The sequence below is a fragment of the Lolium rigidum genome, chromosome 4 (assembly GCF_022539505.1).
Source record: "Lolium rigidum isolate FL_2022 chromosome 4, APGP_CSIRO_Lrig_0.1, whole genome shotgun sequence".
NCBI lineage: Eukaryota > Viridiplantae > Streptophyta > Magnoliopsida > Poales > Poaceae > Lolium > Lolium rigidum.
In genome coordinates this window covers 174699754-174720885 of record NC_061511.1, presented here as the reverse complement: position 1 = coordinate 174720885, position 21132 = coordinate 174699754, and the positions used below count along the sequence as shown (strand labels likewise).

The 21132-nt window shown below is 44.9% G+C and overlaps 1 protein-coding gene across 1 annotated transcript; it reads right to left on the bottom strand.

Moving 5' to 3' along the window:
• Positions 1-947: 947 nt before the first annotated feature.
• Positions 948-5958, bottom strand: LOC124646421 (TATA box-binding protein-associated factor RNA polymerase I subunit B-like). Its single transcript, XM_047186536.1, has 6 exons — positions 5288-5958; positions 4608-5206; positions 4365-4521; positions 2904-3028; positions 1527-1996; positions 948-1394 (listed from the first exon to the last, which is right to left on the bottom strand). The coding sequence occupies exons 1-5, from the start codon at positions 5883-5885 to the stop codon at positions 1598-1600; spliced, it is 1878 nt and encodes a 625-aa protein (XP_047042492.1). The 5' UTR covers positions 5886-5958; the 3' UTR covers positions 948-1394; positions 1527-1597.
• Positions 5959-21132: the final 15174 nt, after the last annotated feature.

Genomic DNA, 21132 nt, shown 5'->3' with positions numbered 1-21132 from the left:
GGATGACGGCGGCGTTTTTTTGGACGTCGTGACCTCCCTGGAGGCGTCATTTTTCGGATGGTTGGGAGACTCGTTGAGTTGCTTGGCCTACTGGTTGGGTCGACGTCGAGTGCCGCTGGCTTGCTTCTCGCGACCTGCCTCTCCCCATGAAGCTGGTTTGGCCTAGCCGTTTCCTTCGGCTCTGACTTCCTCTCCAGGGACGTGGACCGGGCAGCCGCGGTGCTCGCCATTGCCGTCGTGCTGGTGTCTTCCGGCGGCTCTCCATACCTAGTTCGGCTAGGTTGTGTGGCCATGTGTGGTTTTCGCCGGTTTTTCCTGAAAAACTGCGCCGTGTTGGTTTTTCTTGTCTGGTTTTCCTCATAAACCGGACACGTCGGTGTCATGTTTGTATCGGTTTTCGGCCAGTTTTCCTTATAAACTGGTCATTTTCCCTCTTCTTAATGAAAAGGCAGAGCTCCTGCCGGTTGCTCCAAAAAAAAAGATGGCCTAACAAAGTCATGCCTCTATATCTCCACCATCTCACCAATGGAAACTCCTACGACTACTTAGAATCTTTGAGGTTAGTCAAGCTTGTGGAAATTCAGTATTTCATAGTTTCATCACGGATAAATAAAATAAAGATAGGAAAGCAGATCTAGAGATGGTGACTTCAAAGAGCCTGAGTGAAAGCTTTTACCAGGGATCTTTGTTAATGGTTTTTTTTTACTCTTTTATTAAATAAATAAATCAGTACATACAAATCGTTGTTTTATAGAATGATAGTTAGCATCGAAATGTTTTTGATACATAATGCCAATGTTTCGACTAAATTCTAACTAGTCTTGTCTACAAAACAATGACAAGGGCAAGGGGCACAATGGCACTTCTAGCTTAAGACAAAGAGTTGCAAGGAGGATATTCTGCGGGCATTTGTAGAACCTTGTCCTGGTAGCCACATAAACCATGACTTTTCGCATAGCTACCACTTAGATCAGAAAATTTATACAGTGTGCGCATATAGCGTAGTATCAACATGTTGCAGATTTCATACTGTGGCCTAGGTCACTTCTGACAAGCGAACCGAAAAAACTCTTGAGAGGATGATTCTACAGTAGAATTTCTACTGAACAGATTCTTATCAGCAAAGCCAAATTACAGAACTACAAGCACTTTCCACCAGAAAAGTTAGTACAGAGAGAGATACAGTTGTCCTGGTCACTTTGTCTGCCAGATCTTGCAAGAGACCCCACTGTTCGTTTGATCGATAGCCTTCCTATCTGTAAGACCTGTATGTTCCGAGTTAAGAACAGCACCATCCAGCAATCCAACTGGGCCACTTGATTCAACTAGAAACATGCATTAGCGCGTGCATGCTCTCTTGGAGAACTGGGGTTGAGTTCCATAGTTGAAGGAATCTATAAATCAGGTCCATGGGAATTAGCAAGCAAAGAACACAAGATGAACCAGGAAATTATGCTATTAGGCAGTCAGTGACATAAACTAAAGCCTTAAAAAAGACAAAGAAAGAAAGAAAGGTGTTGACGTACCACCACATCGGCGTGGCACAATAATACATCAAAAACTTCATTCTGACACATGTCTTTTGGAATACTTTGCTTTAGCTCGGTAGATTCTGTAAGGCATCCAAGCTTTTGCCTATCCGTTGTTCTATCTGGGCAAGTCTCCTCTCAAGTTTTAGCACACTAGTATGCATAATCCTAACATCAACTTCTGCAAGCTTTGCAAATGCACGTATCAACATGTAATAATCAGCATGTCCAACACAAACAAGACTACCAGTTATTGTCTTCCTTCTATAGTGAAGATAACCATCTGATTTTAGCACTTTCCTTGGTGGTATATAACAGAATCCACGATCTTCCATCTCTGACTTAATCCTTTGTATTCCTGGTGCTGAAGAAAAGCACCTTGCACCAACAAAAGTTCCATCCCGGCCACGTTTATTCACCCCATTTGTGGTTCGCATTTCCTCCATGTGCGCTTTTGGATTCTCACCCTACAGTGCAACAGGTTTAGCCATCAAAATCAACATCACCCCGAAAAGACGTGCAGATAATGCTCGAGGAGCTACATCTGTACAGATCTGAAGTTCAAAATCAATATGTGATGAGAGTAAAATAGATACTCCTATATTTTTATGAATTGCAACTTTCTTGTTCTTTATCTTTCCAAATATATAACTTACCAGTTCTTAAGAAAATCCTTTAAACCAATTGTGTTTGGCTTCTAAGATCATTTACATTTTCTTTGCTTGCAAATTTTGTTCCTGATTTAACATCCATAAGTACAACCTTGTTAATGGTTTACAAGGTTCGGAAGGCTACATCAAAGGATATGTGGTGAAAATGAAATAATACCTCTGTCCGTAAAAGGATGTCGAAAGTTTGTTTAAATTCGGATGTATGAATGTATCTAGACACCTTTTAGTGTATAAATACATTTGAATTTGTGCAAACCTTCGACATCTTTTTATGGACGGATGGAGTAGATAACTTTTTATAAATAGCAAATTTTTTATTCTTCATCCTTTCAGCTGGTTGATACCTGCCTGGCTGTCTAGAGTCTAGATCACCAACTAGTGCTAAAGCTACTTGGTCATCTGTCGCCAGCGCTTATGCACATCTAGGCAAGCGCCTAGGGACACTACTTTTTAACTTTGTTTAGACTATAAGTTGAGTTTATGCCAATGCAGTGAATAACCTGAAAGCAAACTGATCCATCCCATGAGAGGGAAAAGATTAAAATAGCGCAAAAAACAAAATAAGATAGCAGTGAGAATTTGGAAGTCAAATAAGACAAGCAGTAACTTATGATGGACATGATATTTGAAAGTCAAACTACAATTTTATTGCTTGATGCAAAAAGAACAAGAGTTGACAACAAGAGCAAGTTGAGTGCATTACTGTTCGTCCTTTGTACATGTCTTGAAAGATCTCTATTAAGTGCTCCTCTTCGACTGAGCATGCAATCCCCGGAAAAACGACATCCTTGCAGTATTTGAGATACGAATGAAGGTCCTTCGAATAGTCTGTAGAATCAGGAAACTTATGATCAATTTTATACCACTTGTAAGTATTTGGTCAAGACACAAAAAGTGTTGCCCTAAAATGCCTTCAGTCAAACCATTATAACTTGAAATAATCATATCACTGTGAACATCTATATTTGATAGATCAGAATGGCATCACACAATTTATCCAGTATACTTTGGCATGATTGTACTTGTATACTTCTTAAGATAATAATTATATTACTCTACATAGAAATCTAGTTACAGTGCTATACGGAAGTTACTAAGCGCCATCCATACAATAGGAAGGAAGAATTGCAGGTTTGTATACATTACAAATTTGAAATGTAATGAGAACTGCTAGAATGTTCTCTACCAAAATTTCCTGTTTGTGTAAGGAAGCATGAGAATATTGACGAGGGATCACCTCGCCAATGCCTACGTATTGTAGACTTGGGTTTCGGGAGAGAGCGACGATGGAGATTCCGGGAGCGAGATTAGGCACACGACGTACCCAGCTTCGGGTCCCCTCGGTGGAGGATCCCTACGTGCTGCTAGCAATCCAGTATATGATCATATGTCTGTTTACAGGGCGGAGCTATGTTGTCTATCTGTTGTCTATCTATTGGCCTCCTCTATCGGGTGCCCTGGCTGGCTTTATATATGCAACCAGCCTAGGGTTTTACAAGAGTCCTAGTCGACTACTTCTTCGGGTTGCCTTGTTGGGCCTTCTCCATATTGGGCCGAGCCGAGCCAGCTAATACTAATAATGGGTACCCGAAGGGTATACCCATGTCAAATATGCTTATTTGAAAATCAACATGTACTCGCAGAAAAACAGTATTTTTCATTGAAAGATACCCATGCACTGTCTATTAATTTTTCCAACGCTCAAGTCTTGTGTTAGTTATAAACAAGCATTATGAAGCTCTCTATTTCTAAGTGGGGAAGTTGAGATCAAAGAAACGTGAAAAGTTATTTATTGCGAAGAAGACAGCCACAACCTGCATGCATACATCGATGTATTTCTGAGATACAGTTACAGCAATGATCCATACATATCCCACCTCAGTAATTAAAAACAACACTGCAAGATAGACTACTGGCTCGACACATAGGAGGGTATAACCTACTAACACACGAAATACGGCAAGGCTACCATATGAGATATTTACCATGGTATTCTCTCTTGTGACATATTTCCTTTGCTAGAAACTTTAACGACATGTATTTAGTACTACAAAATAAGGTAAGTATTTAAACCACTAAGCAACAGAATAAGCATGAGACCTGACATGTGTGCATTACAAGAAAATAATGACGTGGATGGAAGGCGATGGTCACTGAAAGTTACCATGTGCAACGTCAATATTATCATAGGCATCTGCAAGAGTGCACAACAATTCTTTTGTGCCGAACTCCTCACTGGTGTCACCATTAGGCTTCATAGATGTTGGTAAATTTGCATCAGGGCCAGACCCACATGCATCCCTTCCTGCCTCACAAATCTCCTGAAGAAAAGAAACACAGTTCAGCCTATCATATTTAAGTCAGATCTTACATGACTTCAGAGAGTGATCCTATACGGCATACTCACCTCCCATATCCCTTGGCCATTGATGTTATACAGAAGTCTTAGAGACACTATCAGTATAGCCATTACGCAGACCTGTGTAGGGGCCCTAGCTGGATTACTAGACAACCATAGTTCTGCAGGCATTGCCCACTCATAGATGCGGCAAGCATGAGGGAGGATTGTTTCTACCGGCAGAGACAACTCATTCAAGTAGCGTTGAGCAATAGCATAGAAATTAACCGAAGGAAGCTGCAAGCCAATTCTTTGTGCTATGGATGCTGCCGCGGCTTCCAGTTGCCATATTCCAATCACTCGGACTGGCCTGAATAGTTGTCTTGCATTCAAAGGGCAGTGTTTTATAGGGGTCCCGAGAAGCTTGTCCACTTCGGTAAATGCTGCCACATAGGGAAGCTTGCCCTCCAGTGCCCACCTATAAATGTCAGTCGGCAGGACGGCTTCCCGGGCAATATGACAGGCCAGGAAACAGACAGACAATGTTGAGTACACTGGCAGCATCATCCTCAGTGAGCGCAGAAAGATGAACTCAACCCTTCGCCTATCTTTTGGAAGCAATACTTCATCCTCCAATTCAAGTTTGACCTCTTGAGGTACCTGTTCACCTGCACATGAAGGATATATTTGGTCAAGTTTGCTCTGGTCTTTGAATGGCGGTAACTGAACAGGAGCGCGCAAAATGATACCTCCAGGAGCAGAGTACTTGAGTCTCTGAGCAGCCTCGTCCTCGGCGAGCACCTTCCTCGCCCACATTTCATCAAACACCTTGGAGGCAGCCACCCAGCGCACCCAGACAGTTCCAGCCACGCCGCAGACGAGCGCGCCGACGCGGTACCTCTCGACCAGCACTTCGAGCTGCCGCTGCAGGATCACCTGCAGGCCCTGCACGTAGCGCCAGCGGACCCGGTTCGCCAGCTCCTCCGGGTCGCGCCAAGCCTCCTCGTCGCCAGACACGAAGTCGCGCGGCTCGCTTGGCTCGTCGAAGCCGTTGAAGGCGGGAGCGGCCGGAGCGTGGGGGGCGTGGAAAGGGGTTCTGTAGGGCGTGCGGGGTTTGGCGGGTTGGCTAATTCGGAAGGTGGACTTGACGATTTCTTGGAAATCGTCGGGGTCGGCGGCGGTCGCCTGGGTGGAGGTGTGGACATTGGAGCACTGGCGGCAGGAGAAGAAGCCGTCCTCGGCGTCGTCCGGGCTGTACTCGTCCGGATTGCCGCAAGACTCGCAGACCACGCGAATGATTCCCCCGCCGCCGTGGTGGACCGGGGAGGCGGCGCCGTCGTCATCCATGGGAGCAGCGAGGCAACCAGGATTCCTGAAGTGGAGGAGCAAGACTAGAAGCGTGGGAGCTGGAAGTGACGGCGCCGCAGTCGGCGGCAAGATCGGGCGAGCCCCGGGCTGGTGTCTTGAGCTGCTGCGAGCAGCGGCTGGAGGCGCTGGCCGGTTGGGTCGCTAGGTGAGTTGGAGACTTGAGGGAGCACCGCCGCTGCCAAGGAGAGCTGCACGTCGTGCTTAGGAAACGGGAGGAGGCGGCCGCTGGCCGGCGCCGGCGTGTCGTGTGGTGTCGCGGTCGCGGGCTTCCGGAGATTAGGGTTGACGGCTTGAGAGTGGGCTGTGTGGCAAATTAACGGGAAACGGAGGGGCAGGCCGCCCTAATGGGCCAACGCGCCAGGAAGAAGCACAAGTGGCCTAAACACATGTTTGTTCTTGTCCTTCCGTGAGTGAGAACTGAGAAGATGAGCGCCATTCGACCAACCAAAAAAGCCAGGAAGAAAAATAAGAGGGACTCCGTCGGAAAACCACAAATGTAGCTCGAGTTACATCTAGCTCGTTTTTTAAAAAACTCAAAATAATATTTTAAAGTTTCAAAAAAATCTGAAAATAAATTTTGATGTAGACAATTTTGTGTTCTACCGGCATGCAAATTTGCAACTCGAAATACCTTATATTCACGGTTATGCAAATTCTGAAATCTATAATAGTGAATAGTACAAACTCTCACAATCTGTTAGATTTTGTCATTTTTACACAATGATAGAACTCAACATTGTGTACATCTAGATTTTTTGTCAGATTTTTTTGAAACTTAAAATGCCATTTTTTAAATTTTCAAAAAAAAGAGAGCTATATGTAGCCCGTCCTACAAAAGTCCACACTCGGACTCCTTCGTCGAATTGAACAAAACAGTCAGAGTGCAAATGCTCCCAAGCAATTTTAGGTCTACTTTAGAAAGTTTGTCGCGGCGGCACACCTCGCTCTTAGAGCATCTCCAGTCGCGTCCCCCAAAGCGTCCCCCAAAGGGATTTGGGGCGCGCCGGACAAAAAAAGCGTTCCAGCCGCGTCCCCCAAAGCCCATTTTTGTCCGGCGCGGCCCGATACGGTGTCCGGCGCCCGAGCCCGTCCCCGTCCCACAGGGGACGCTCCGGGGACGCCGGACACAACGAAAAGTGAGGCGGGCTCCCACATGTCGGCGACTATTTGCATAAACCGTTGGTTCGCGCCTCTTTTCTCGTCGCTCCTTCCTTCCCGCGCCTCCCACCCCACCGCCGCCGCTGGATTTCCCGGCCGTTTGGGCGTCTGATCTGTGCTGCGAGTCGGCACCGTTGTCGCGGCCGGGGCTCCCGCCGGTCGTGCCGCCGCCGCCGCGTCGCCGGCGCCTCCCGAACGCGCCGTCAAATCCGCCCCACCTCCGCGCACAGAAGGTGCTCGACGACTTGCCGAGTAGGCGCGATTGGTCGCCGTTTGTTGCGTCGTCCGCCTCGGCGCAATTTTAACCATTGATTTTGCTTTAGCCATGGACAGCGACGATGAGATGGTTGCCCTGCTGCTGGAGGACGAGCAAGCGTTCGACGACGACCTGCGGGAGCATTTGCTGATCATCGCGTCCCTTGATACGTCTCCGACGTATCGATAATTTCTTATGTTCTATGCCATATTATTGATGATACCTACATGTTTTATGCACACTTTATGTCGTATTCTTGCATTTTCTGGAACTAACCTATTAACAAGATGCCGAAGTGCCGTTCGTTGTTTTCTCGCTGTTTTTGGTTTCGAAATCCTAGTAACGAAATATTCTCGGAATTGGGCGAAATCAAAGCCCGGGGCCTATTTTTCCACGAAGCTTCCGGAAGTCCGAAGACGAGACGAAGAGGGGCCACGGGGTGGCCAAACCCTAGGGCGGCGCGGCCCCACCCCCGGCCGCGCCGGCCTATGGTGTGGGCCCCCGTGCCGCCTCTTGACTTGCCCTTCCGCCTACTTAAAGCCTCCGTGACGAAACCCCCGCACCGAGAGCCACGATACGGAAAACATTACGAGACGCCGTCGCCGCCGATCCCATCTCGGGGGATCCAGGAGATCGCCTCCGGCACCCTCGCCGGAGAGGGGAATCATCTCCCGGAGGACTCTACACCGCCATGGTCGCCTCCGGAGTGATGAGTGAGTAGTTCACCCTGGACTATGGGTCCATAGCAGTAGCTAGATGGTTGTCTTCTCCTCATTGTGCTTCATTGTTAGATCTTGTGAGCTGCCTAACATGATCAAGATCATCTATCTGTAATACTATATGTTGTGTTTGTCGGGATCCGATGGATAGAGAATACTATGTCATGTTAATTATCAAGTTATTATACATGTGTTGTTTATGATCTTGCATGCTCTCCGTTTCCAGTGAGAGGCTCCGGCCAAGTTTTTACTTTTAACTCCAAGAGGGAGTACTTATGCTCGATAGTGGGTTCATGCCCGCATTGACACCGGGACAAGTGACGGAAAGTTCTAAGGTTGTGTTGTGCTCGTTGCCACTAGGGATAAAACATTGGCGCTATGTCCGAGGATGTAGTTGTTGATTACATTACGCACCATACTTAATGCAATTGTCCGTTGCTTTGCAACTTAATACTCGGAGGGGTTCGGATGATAACCTCGAAGGTGGACTTTTTAGGCATAGATGCGGTTGGATGGCGGTCTATGTACTTTGTCGTAATGCCCAATTAAATCTCACTATACTTATCATGTCATGTATGTGCATTGTTATGCTCTCTCTATTTGTCAATTGCCCGACTGTAATTTGTTCACCCAACATGCTTTTATCTTATGGGAGAGACACCTCTAGTGAACTGTGGACCCCGGTCCATTCTTTAATACCGAAATACAAATCTGTCTGCAATACTTGTTTTATCGTTTTCTCTCGCAAACAAATCATCTTCCACACAATACGGTTAATCCTTTGTTACAGCAAGCTCGGTGATATTGACAACCTCACTCGTTTCGTTGGGGCAAAGTACTTTGGTTGTGTTGTGCAGGTTCCACGTTGGCGCCGGAATCTCCGGTGTTGCGCCGCACTACATCTCGCCGCCATCAACCTTCAACGTGCTTCTTGACTCCTACTCGGTCCGATTAAACCTTGGTTTCTTACCGAGGGAAACTTGCCGCTGTGCGCATCACACCTTCCTCTTGGGGTTCCCAACGGACGCGTGTCGAACGAAAAGACAATACGTCAACCACGCGCATCAAGCAAATTTCTGGCGCCGTTGCCGGGGAGATCAAGACACGCTGCAAGGGGAGTCTCCACTTCTCAATCTCTTTACTTTGTTTTTGTCTTGCTTTATTTTATTTACTACTTTGTTTGCTGCACTTATATCAAAACACAAAAAATTAGTTGCTAGCTTTACTTTATTTACTGTCTTGTTTGCTATATCAAAAACACAAAAAAATTAGTTACTTGCATTTACTTTACTTATTTCATCATGTTTCCTTTTGATTTTACCACAAAAAATATACCGGTAGGACAAGGGTCTATAATTGGGAGGAACAATATAGAAGAATTTTTCACCCATGTTAGTACCGTTGAAGATTTTGAAGATAGACACTTGGTAGACCTTGCTCCCACTTATGAAATTGCTGCTGTCTTGCTTTAGTTCGCCTCGTTGGAAACTAAATTTGTTAATCTCAATCCTATAATCCAACACATGTTTCTTACACTTGGTGATATGGAAGAGGGGGAAAAGAAAGATTTTGTTTTAGAAACCCTTCTTAGAGAATTTGGTGGTCTAGCAAGAGAAGCTAGGAAGGTCTTTGCTAAATTTAATATGCTTGGTTCTCATACTAATTTTGTTGGTCTCCTTGAAAAAATGGATATGGATAGGATAAGGTACACTAATAATGTTAATGATGGAGGGGAGATCAAAGCACCAATACCATGTAAACTCCTAGCTATGAATGATGCACTAGAACATAACTATGCTTGGCTTGTTCCTGAAAATTTGTTTGATGAGAGTAGCAAGCCCAAGACTAATGAAAAGGGAGACGCTGAAACTTATGTATCCAATATACTATGCATGGTTGAGAAAACTCCAAATCCCGCTGTAGGTGCACCACCCTTCGATGTTACTTGAGTTACACTTTCGCGCCTAGCTGAAAGGCGTTAAAGAAAAGCGCTTATGGGAGACAACCCATGTTTTTACCTACAGTACTTTGTTTTTATTTTGTGTCTTGGAAGTTGTTTACTACTGTAGCAACCTCTCCTTATCATAGTTTTATGTTTTGTTGTGCCAAGTAAAGTCTTTGATAGAAAAGTAAGTACTAGATTTGGATTACTGCGCAGTTTCAGAATTCTTTGTTGTCACGAATCTGGGTCTATCTCCCTGTAGGTAGCTCAGAAAATTATGCCAATTTACGAGCATGATCCTCAGATATGTGCGCAACTTTCATTCAATTTGAGCATTTTCGTTTGAGCAAGTCTGGTGGCCTAATAAAATCCATCTTTACGGACTGTTCTGTTTTGACAGATTCTGTCTTTTATTTCGCATTGCCTCTTTTGCTATGTTGGATGAATTTCTTTGATCCATTAATGTCCAAGTAGCTTTATGCAATGTCCAGAAGTGTTAAGAATGATTGTGTCACCTCTGAACATGTGAATTTTTATTATGCACTAACCCTCTAATGAGTTGTTTCGAGTTTGGTGTGGAGGAAGTTTTCAAGGGTCAAGAGAGGAGTATGATGCAATATGATTAAGGAGAGTGAAAGCTCTAAGCTTGGGGATGCCCCGGTGGTTCACCCCTGCATATATTAAGAAGACTCAAGCGTCTAAGCTTGGGGATGCCCAAGGCATCCCCTTCTTCATCGACAACATTATCAGGTTCCTCCCCTGAAACTATATTTTTATTCGGCCACATCTTATGTACTTTACTTGGAGCGTCGGTTTGTTTTTGTTTTTTTTTGTTTTTTTTGTTTTGTTTGAATAAAATGGATCCTAGCATTCACTTTATGGGAGAGAGACACGCTCCGCTGTTGCATATGGACAAATATGTCCTTAGGTTCTACTCATAGTATTCATGGCGAAGTTTCTCCTTCGTTAAATTGTTATATGGTTGGAATTGGAAAATGCTACATGTAGTAACTCTAAAATGTCTTGGATAATTTGATACTTGGCAATTGTTGTGCTCATGTTTAAGCTCTTGCATCATATACTTTGCACCCATTAATGAAGAAATATTTAGAGCTTGCTAATTTGGTTTGCATATTTAGTTTCTCTAGAGTCTAGATAACATCTAGTATTGAGTTTTGAACAACAAGGAAGACGGTATGGAGTCTTATAATATTTACCATATGTCTTTTATGTGAGTTTTGCTGTACCGTTCATCCTTGTGTTTGTTTCAAATAACCTTGCTAGCCTAAACCTTGTATCGAGAGGGAATACTTCTCATGCATCCAAATACTTGAGCCAACCACTATGCCATTTGTGTCCACCATACCTACCTACTACGTGGTATTTATCCGCCATTCCAAAGTAAATTGCTTGAGTGCTACCTTTAAAATTCCATCATTCACCTTGCAATATATAGCTCATGGGACAAATAGCTTAAAAACTATTGTAGTATTGAATATGTACTTATGCACTTTATCTCTTATTAAGTTGCTTGTTGAGCGGTAACCATGTTTCGGGGACGCCATCAACTATTCCTTGTTGGATATCATGTGAGTTGCTATGCATGTCCGTCTTGTCCGAAGCAAGAGAGATCTACCACCTTCATGGTTGGAGCATGCATGTTGTTAGAGAAGAACTTTGGGCCGCTAACTAAAGCCATGATTCATGGTGGAAGTTTCAGTTTGGACACATATCCTCAATCTCATATGAGAATAATAATTGTTGCCACATGCTTATGCATAAAAGAGGAGTCCATTATCTCGTTGTCCATGTTGTCCCGGTATGGATGTCTAAGTTGAGAATAATCAAAAGCGAGAAATCCAAAATGCGAGCTTTCTCCTTAGACCTTTGTACAGGCGGCATGGAGGTACCCCATTGTGACACTTGGTCAAAACATGTGCATTGCAAAGATCCGGTAGTCCAAGTTAATTAGGACAAGGTGCGGGCACTATTAGTATACTATGCATGAGACTTGCAACTTGTAAGATATAATGTACATAACTCATATGCTTTATTACTACCGTTGACAAAATTGTTTCATGTTTTCAAAATAAAAGCTCTAGCACAAATATAGCAATCGATGCTTTCCTCTTTGAAGGACCATTCTCTTTACTTTTATGTTGAGTCAGTTTACCTATCTCTCTCCACCTCAAGAAGCAAACACTTGTGTGAACCGTGCATTGATTCTTACATACTTGCATATTGTACTTGTTATATTACTCTATGTTGACAATTATCCATGAGATATACATGTTACAAGTTGAAAGCAACCGCTGAAACTTAATCTTCCTTTGTGTTGCTTCAATACCTTTACTTTAATTTATTGCTTTATGAGTTAACTCTTATGCAAGACTTATTAATACTTGTCTTGAAGTACTATTCATGAAAAGTCTTTGCTATATGATTCACTTGTTTACTCATGTCATCACCATTGTTTTGATCGCTGCATCCACTACATATGTTTACAAATAGTATGATCAAGGTTATGATGGCATATCACTTCAGAAATTATCTTTGTTATCGTTTTACTCGCTCGGGACGAGCAGAACTAAGCTTGGGGATGCTTGATACGTCTCCGACGTATCGATAATTTCTTATGTTCTATGCCATATTATTGATGATACCTACATGTTTTATGCACACTTTATGTCGTATTCTTGCATTTTCTGGAACTAACCTATTAACAAGATGCCGAAGTGCCGCTGTCGTTTTCTCGCTGTTTTTGGTTTCAGAAATCCTAGTAACGAAATATTCTCGGAATTGGGCGAAATCAAAGCCCGGGGGCCTATTTTTCCACGAAGCTTCCGGAAGTCCGAAGACGAGACGAAGAGGGGCCACGGGGTGGCCAAACCCTAGGCGGCGCGGCCCCACCCCTGGCCGCGCCGGCCTATGGTGTGGGCCCCCCGTGCCGCCTCTTGACTTGCCCTTCCGCCTACTTAAAGCCTCCGTGACGAAACCCCCAGTACCGAGAGCCACGATACGGAAAACATTACTGAGACGCCGTCGCCGCCGATCCCATCTCGGGGGATCCAGGAGATCGCCTCCGGCACCCTGCCGGAGAGGGGAATCATCTCCCGGAGGACTCTACACCGCCATGGTCGCCTCCGGAGTGATGAGTGAGTAGTTCACCCCTGGACTATGGGTCCATAGCAGTAGCTAGATGGTTGTCTTCTCCTCATTGTGCTTCATTGTTAGATCTTGTGAGCTGCCTAACATGATCAAGATCATCTATCTGTAATACTATATGTTGTGTTTGTCGGGATCCGATGGATAGAGAATACTATGTCATGTTAATTATCAAGTTATTATACATGTGTTGTTTATGATCTTGCATGCTCTCCGTTTCCAGTAGAGGCTCTGGCCAAGTTTTTACTTTTAACTCCAAGAGGGAGTACTTATGCTCGATAGTGGGTTCATGCCTCGCATTGACACCGGGACGAGTGACGTAAAGTTCTAAGGTTGTGTTGTGCTCGTTGCCACTAGGGATAAAACATTGGCGCTATGTCCGAGGATGTAGTTGTTGATTACATTACGCACCATACTTAATGCAATTGTCTGTTGCTTTGCAACTTAATACCTGGAGGGGGTTCGGATGATAACCCGAAGGTGGACTTTTTAGGCATAGATGCAGCTTGGATGGCGGTCTATGTACTTTGTCGTAATGCCCAATTAAATCTCACTATACTTATCATGTCATGTATGTGCATTGTTATGCTCTCTCTATTTGTCAATTGCCCGACTGTAATTTGTTCACCCAACATGCTTTTATCTTATGGGAGAGACACCTCTAGTGAACTCGTGGACCCCGGTCCATTCTTTAATACTGAAATACAAATCTGCTCGCAATACTTGTTTTACTCGTTTTCTCTCGCAAACAAATCATCTTCCACACAATACGGTTAATCCTTTGTTACGAGCAAGCCGGTGAGATTGACAACCTCACTCGTTTCGTTGGGGCAAAGTACTTTGGTTGTGTTGTGCGGGTTCCACGTTGGCGCCGGAATCTCCGGTGTTGCGCCGCACTACATCTCGCCGCCATCAACCTTCAACGTGCTTCTTGACTCCTACTGGTCCGATTAAACCTTGGTTTCTTACTGAGGGAAACTTGCCGCTGTGCGCATCACACCTTCCTCTTGGGGTTCCCAACGGACGCGTGTCGAACGAAAAGACAATACGTCAACCACGCGCATCATCCCTCCAGGACATGCTTGACGCTGAGGCGGAGAAGAGGAAGAGGCCGCGCCGCGGAGGATCAAGGCCGGGAAGAAGGAAGTCGAAGCCCCGGCAGAGGATGGAGGGGCATGCCATGCTGCACAACGACTACTTCGCCGACGGGGCAACACATGCCGACAATTTTCGGCGCCGGTACAGGACGAGCAAGGGCCTGTTCATGAATATCCTCCACGGCGTTCGAGAGTTCGACCCCTACTTCAAGCTCAAGGTCGACGCTGTAGGCGTTCTCGGGTTCTCATCCATTCAGAAGTGCACCGCCGCCATGAGGATGCTTGCATACGGAGCACCTGCCGATACACGGGACGACTACCTTCGCATGAGTGAGTCTACTGCCATTGAGTGCATGTACAAGTTTTGCCGAGTCTGTGGTGGGAAAGTTTGGCAAATACTACTTGAGAGGGCCAACCGAGGAAGAGACCGCAAGGATCATGGCACAAAATGCTGCCGGAGGATTTCTGGAATGCTTGGAAGCATCGATTGCATGCACTCGGGCATGGAAGAACTGCCCGTTTGCTTGGCAAGGTATATACAAAGGGCGTCATGGATATTGCGAGTGTGGTGCTTGAAGCTCGTGGCAGATTATGACCCGTGGATTTGGCATTCTTTCTTTGGCATGGCGGGATCACACAATGACATCAACGTGTTGCAGCGGTCTCCGGTGTTCGAGCGAGACTAGTGGAAGGGCATGCTCCACCATGCAACTATGAGATCAATGGCCACCAATATACCAAAGGCTATTATCTAGCCGATGGTATATATCCAAAATGGGCCACTTTTGTCAAAACAATCTCGAATCCATCAGGTCTGAAGAATTGTCACTTTGCTACACGACAGGAGGCTTGCAGGAAGGATGTCGAGCGGGCATTTGGTGTGCTTCAAGCACAATTTGCCATTGTCCGGTACCCTGCTCTAAGCTGGTCTCATGACCAAATGTGGGAGGTGATGCAGGCTTGTGTGATCATGCACAACATGATCATCGAGGATGACCGCAAGAATCATGTTAGGTCACATGTTGGTCCCTATGAGTGTCAAGGGCCTCTCGCGGAGGTTGATCATGAGTTGCTTGCAGATTTTGCTGATTTTCTCGCCATGCACGCAGAGATCCGTGACAGCAATGTGCATGAGCAACTTCAAGCTGATCTCGTTGAGCATTTGTGGAGGATCAAAGGAAATACCGTGGCACCTTGATGTATCATCTAGCCCTTTTTATTATATTTGATTACTTGTTTTATTGTTTGTTGTAATTTAATTTGAAAACAATCCTCGAAAACATTTTTTTTCATATGCTACATTTGATATAAATGGTTTATGTGTTAAAAAAATTATTTTAAATGTTTGGGGGCGGCGTTTGGGGGACGCGGCTGGGGAGCGACGTCCCCCAAACGCGGCACGAACAAAACACGTCCCCCAAACGCTTAATCCGGCGCGGTTTGGGGGACGCGGCTGGAGATGCTCTTAGGTGTTAAACCGTTTGTTATATTATTTTAGAAGTACTATAATACAATAGGTTATTTGAAGTACCTAGTGTGGAAGCACTGATCAAGAAACGTGAACTGATATGTAGTGTCATGGTTTAGTTCTTTTTTCAACTGCACACATGTATCGCTGGAAAAGGAGCGATTGCTTTGCAAAAAAAACAGGAGCGAGATATTCCACCATAACATAGATCTCAATTGCGGTAAGAAGAGGCGGAAGTGGGAGGATCAAACTCTTCTATCAGGGAAAGACACGAAGGATAAAAGTGTAAAATCACTTGTTTGAAATATCTTTAAAATAGTTTTTATTAGAATTTGTATTTTCGGTGGCCATAGGGAACGAATCATAAAAGAGGGAAGCACTAATTGTGAGGCGATAAAAAAGAGGGTAGTGTGGACAAAAAGCACCGGATGATCGTAGGCGCACTGGCTGAAGGATCTGACATACGACGGAGCAAGTTTTTTCAGAGATACCAGAAAGAGTAAAGTAGTATTTTTGTCGACTAAAAGAGGAAGTGAATGGTGAATTTTCTTTGGAATTATCGCTGAATTATGCATCCCTGAATAGTTATTGATGGGTTATTATTGTCAAGGAACAGCAGTGAGGCTAAAGATTCGTCTAAAAACTACCACGCTTGTGCATCGTTGAAAATTTACCATTGCAGAAATATGCGACACGATTTCTACTGAGATATTGCTTTCAGGAAAATAGTTACTGCCACACAAAAAATTACTAAGAAATATTTAACGCGACAAATCAGACTTACCGCATAAAAATTATGCTCCGCTGAAGAATTACCAACAGTTATTTAAGTTACTGTAGAATGCTTCTATCGATGAATTGAAAAATTACCGTCAGGAAGTAGTCAAAAGATGTGAAAACAAAAAGGGGGCATTGTTCATGCGTGCACGAGGTTGTGCTCAAGATTTCTTCCAAGAAATTGCTTTCGGGAAAATATAGGTAGTTACGGCCTCATAAAAAACTACCTAAATAGTAAGCGCAACAAATTAGAATTACCGTTGGAGAATTATACTCCAGTGAAAAAATATTCACGGGTAATTAAATTAGTGTAGGATGTTTCTACCACTGAATCACCGCAAATAATTAGTACCGGGAAATTTAAAAGTTACTACCAAAATGAAAAAAGGGATTTCTATTTTTCTAACCTTGGTTCCTTACTTGTACTCAGTTTTTCCGAGCAGCTAAAGTTTTCCTCACTTTTCCCCTCTCTCTAATCTCAATCCCTCGCAAACGCTCGGACGGAGGTTGCCGTCAGGTCAAAGGCCTTGACCGTTACATGCTGATGGGCGGGGCCACGTAGGGGCAGTTCCTCCCTTGGTCTTTACGTGTTGACTGGTGGGGCCAGGAGACACGTTAGACTAGCCATCCATCTCTCGCTTACGTGTGGGCCGCTTTATTTCCTAATTGTATGGCCGGTGCAACAATGACAATGGGGCCGCTCTATGGGGCCGCCGCTGCCAATGACCGATGGGGCCATGATGTAGGGCCGGAGCAGCTACTCCCCAAACATTGACATGTGGGTCGCGTATGATAGGTGGGGTCATCCGCTCCTAACACCCAGCCCCTAGTGTATATTTTATGATTTGGCACACTTTTCTGTGAAGTGTATTATTTGCCACATGACCAACACATGTGAGTGACTAAGAAAATGGAAAAGAATAGAAGTGCAAATAAAAGTGTGGCAAATTGTAAAATCCCTTATCCCTAGCCCCGAGCAGCTCCTACCCCACCCACGGACAGAGTAGCCATCGTCGGCGCCTTGTCGCATCACCGGCTCCGTCCTCTGGTAGCATAGAACGGACTGGGGCGCTGCACCTCAACCAAGGCTCCAACACTTGTTTCGTCTGCACACATTGCACGTCGAGGCAGTACCCACCGCAGGAAGGTTCGCTGCACGCAGATCCGCCGCCCACGACGACCGGGATTTGTTCCGCCACAGTAGCCCGATAGCCCGACGAACGGTCGCGCCAATTTCTAGTATTGCTTGGTAAGAGCTCCGCTCCTTCCCCGCCCACCCCGAGATTGCATGTGTGAAATAGTCCTCAATGTCTGGTCGTAGCGGGTGCACCGACGAGGATGGGAATTCGATCATGTCGTGGGCACGTTCTCCTTCTCCTACCTCGTCGGAAGTGCATGTAGCTCGTGCTCTTTGTACTATCATTTAATTTGAAGTGCGCCATGGCCTATCAGAGTGATTTCAATTGTTATTTTTGGGATTGTTACAGTTTGTTAGGCAAGCCAATGATCCATGGTACCAAGATGAATCAGAGTTTTGGTTACAATCAAATTTAAAACTATCCTCCACAAACGGAGGGGCGTAACCTAATTTTAAAGGACCCTAAAAAACTACTGCTTGTGGCGCCGTTCGTTGCCTAGTCCTCATCGGTGTCGTCGAACACCTTGACGGTGAGCTCGCCGCCCTCCCTGCTGTATCTGCACTCCAAGAAGTGGCCTTGCTGCTGGTCGTGCACACGGGAAAATTGCTCCCAATAGGCCGTGAGGTCATCCGACCTTTAACGTCGAAGTGCACCTCCACGTGCCAGGAGCAACCGTCGCCTGCCTCCCACATCATCATTTCACGAGGCTCTTGGCCGGTAAGAAGGTGATACATCTCAAATGTATCTACTTTTTCAAGCACTTTGCGCAAAGCTTTGCTCCGAAATCTCATCATACTTGGATAAAACTTCTTGAATCTGGCACTCTTTTTAGCAAAAGTCTTCTTTCTGTCTGTTTTCGCAGGAAATAAAATCGGGAAAAAGTACCACGAAAGTTTTTCACCAAATGAATCGGCATGGATCTTTGGATCACACGAGAGGGGCCACGAGGCACAAATGAGCATGGGTGGTGCGCCCCTGCCCTGGGCGCACCACCATGGCCCGTTTGGCCCTCGAACATCGCCTCGCCTCCTCCCTTCGCGTACTCCCTTATATACCCTAAAAACCTACACCCCTCCAGAAGCATGGAGCTTTTTCGAAACAGAGCACCGCCAAGACCATGATCTTCGTTTCAGGGTCAGATTGATCTTGATCTCCACCCTAGAGAGGGGGTTTTCGAGGGCTTCTTCACCATCACCGCCACCAACGTCATCACCAACAACTATGTGCTTACTCTCCATCATCATGAGTGAGTAGTTATCTATAGGCCTAAGAGGTGGATGGGGTTCGGATGAGATTGGTCATGTAATCATCCATATGTATCGAGATTTCAGGTGTTTATCTTGAGGGTATTCAAGTATGAGTGTTGGTACATCTTTGCTACTCCCCCCGTCCTCAAATAAGTGGACATCTAGCTCTAATCTTTGTCCACAAAAGAGTGTACTCCTATCTTACCAATGCACTTTAATTGCTTCTCTCTCATCGCATGAAAATCAAACCCAATAATATTAAGCACATGTTCTTGTTTCCTAGAAGCACTTAGCTTATTGGAGGTGAAAGAATTAAAGATGAGAGATGAATGTTCCCAATGTATTTTTCACTCCACTTCATAATTTATCTTGGAAAACCTGCATGTATACTTATTTGTGGACAGAGGGAGTATGTTTAATGCTTGTTACTAGAACCCGAGTGACATGATTTCAGTATTGAACCTATATTGCTTTATGATGCATGTAAAATGCATACACTACAAAAAAAAGTTGCCATAGCCGACGAAGTTGAAGTTGCGTCGTGGTTGCTGATGCACCATGGACGATGATTTTTGCTCTATCTGTGGTGCATGTCAAAACTTTTTTTTCTCGTTTTTGAGGCCACCTAGCCCGACGAAAACGTGGAAAACGTCGCGTATAGTGGCACGGGACGTGGTGCATGATGAATTCTCGGGTGCGCCGGCCGAGTCAACGCAAATCCGCACCGCCTAGGGATGTAGGCCCCAGATGGCAGCCTCTCTAGCATTGTTTTTTTCTCGATCGCGTCATCTCGTTCAATGCTCTCCGATCGAGCTGTTTACGATGCAGGATCATGGGTCCCGCATGTCATCCTCTATGAACGAAAATTCTTTCTTTTCTTGGATTTTTTTGACCCCCTGATTTCTGGGTACTTCCTTTTTCTTTTGATCCCGTGCCGCCTTGGAAACATTGAGACCGCTGCTGCAAAATGGGACCCGCATATCATCCTCTATGTGCATTCAAGTTTCTTTTCTTGGAGTTATTTTTGGCACCTGATATTTGGTAACTTACCTTTTTTATTTTGATCCCGTGCCGCCTCTAAAACGATGATACCGCTGCTGCTAAATGGGACCCGCATGTCATCCTCTATGTAGAATCAAGATTCTTTTCTTGGAGTTATTTTTGGCACCTGATATTTGGTCACTTGCTTTTTTCTTTCGATCCCGTGCCACCTCTGAAACATTGATACCGTTGCAGCTAAATGGGACCCGCATGTCATCCTCTATGTACAATCAAGTTTCTTTTCTTGGACTTATTTTTGGCACCTGATATTTGGTCACTTGCCTTTTTATTTTGATCCCATGTCGCATCTGAAACGTTCATATCGCTGCTGCTAAATGGGACCCGCAGGTCATCCTCTATGTATAATTAAGTTTCTTTTCTTGGAGTTATTTTTGGCACCTGATATTTGGTCACTTGCCTTTTTCTTTGGATCCCATGCCGCATCTGAAACGTTGAGACAGCTGCTGCTTAATGGGACCTTCATGTCATCCTCCATGTACAATAAAAGTTTCTTTTCTTGGATTATTTTTGGCTCCTGATATTTGGTCACTTGCGTTTTTCTTTCGATCGCATGCCGCCTCTCAAACGTTGAGACCGCTACTGCAAAATGGGACCCGCATGTCATCCTCTATGTACAATAAAAGTTTCTTTTCTTGTATTATTTTTGGCACCTGATATTTGGTCACTTGCCTTTTTCTTTCGATCGCATGCCGCCTCTCAAACGTTGAGACCGCTGCTGCAAAATGGGACCCATATGTCATTCTCTATGTACAATAAAATTTTATTTTCTTGGATTATTTTTCACCGTCTGAGTTTTGGCTATTTCCTTTTTCTTTTGATCCCCTGCTGCCTTGGAAACGTTGAGGATGCTGCTGCCACATGGGTCCCGCATGTCATCCTCTATGAACAATAAAAGTTTCTTTTCTTGGATTATTTTTGGCTCCTTATATTTGGTCATATGCCTTTTTCTTTCGATCTCATGCCGCCTTTGAAACGTTGAGGAACCTGTTGGCTCATGGACCCGCATGTCATCCTCTATGTACTATAAAATTTTCTTTTCTTGGATTTTTTTCACCCTCTGATTTTTTGGCTATTTCCTTTTTCTTTTGATCCCCTACCACCTTGGAAACGTTGAGTAAGCTGCTGGCCCATGGGACCCGCATGTCATCCTCTATGTACAATCAACTTTCTTTTCTTGGAGTTTTTTTGACCCCCTA

Bases quoted from the DNA above. Each gene is read 5' to 3' on its own strand.
- LOC124646421 (XM_047186536.1), bottom strand. From the start codon at position 5,885: ATGGATGACGACGGCGCCGCCTCCCCGGTCCACCACGGCGGCGGGGGA. The intron at 4,522-4,607 runs GTGAGTATGCCG...TCTTTTCTTCAG, and splicing joins ATGGCCAAGGGATATGGGAG to GAGATTTGTGAGGCAGGAAG. The intron at 1,997-2,903 runs GTAATGCACTCA...GTTGCACTGTAG, and splicing joins ACATGTACAAAGGACGAACA to GGTGAGAATCCAAAAGCGCA.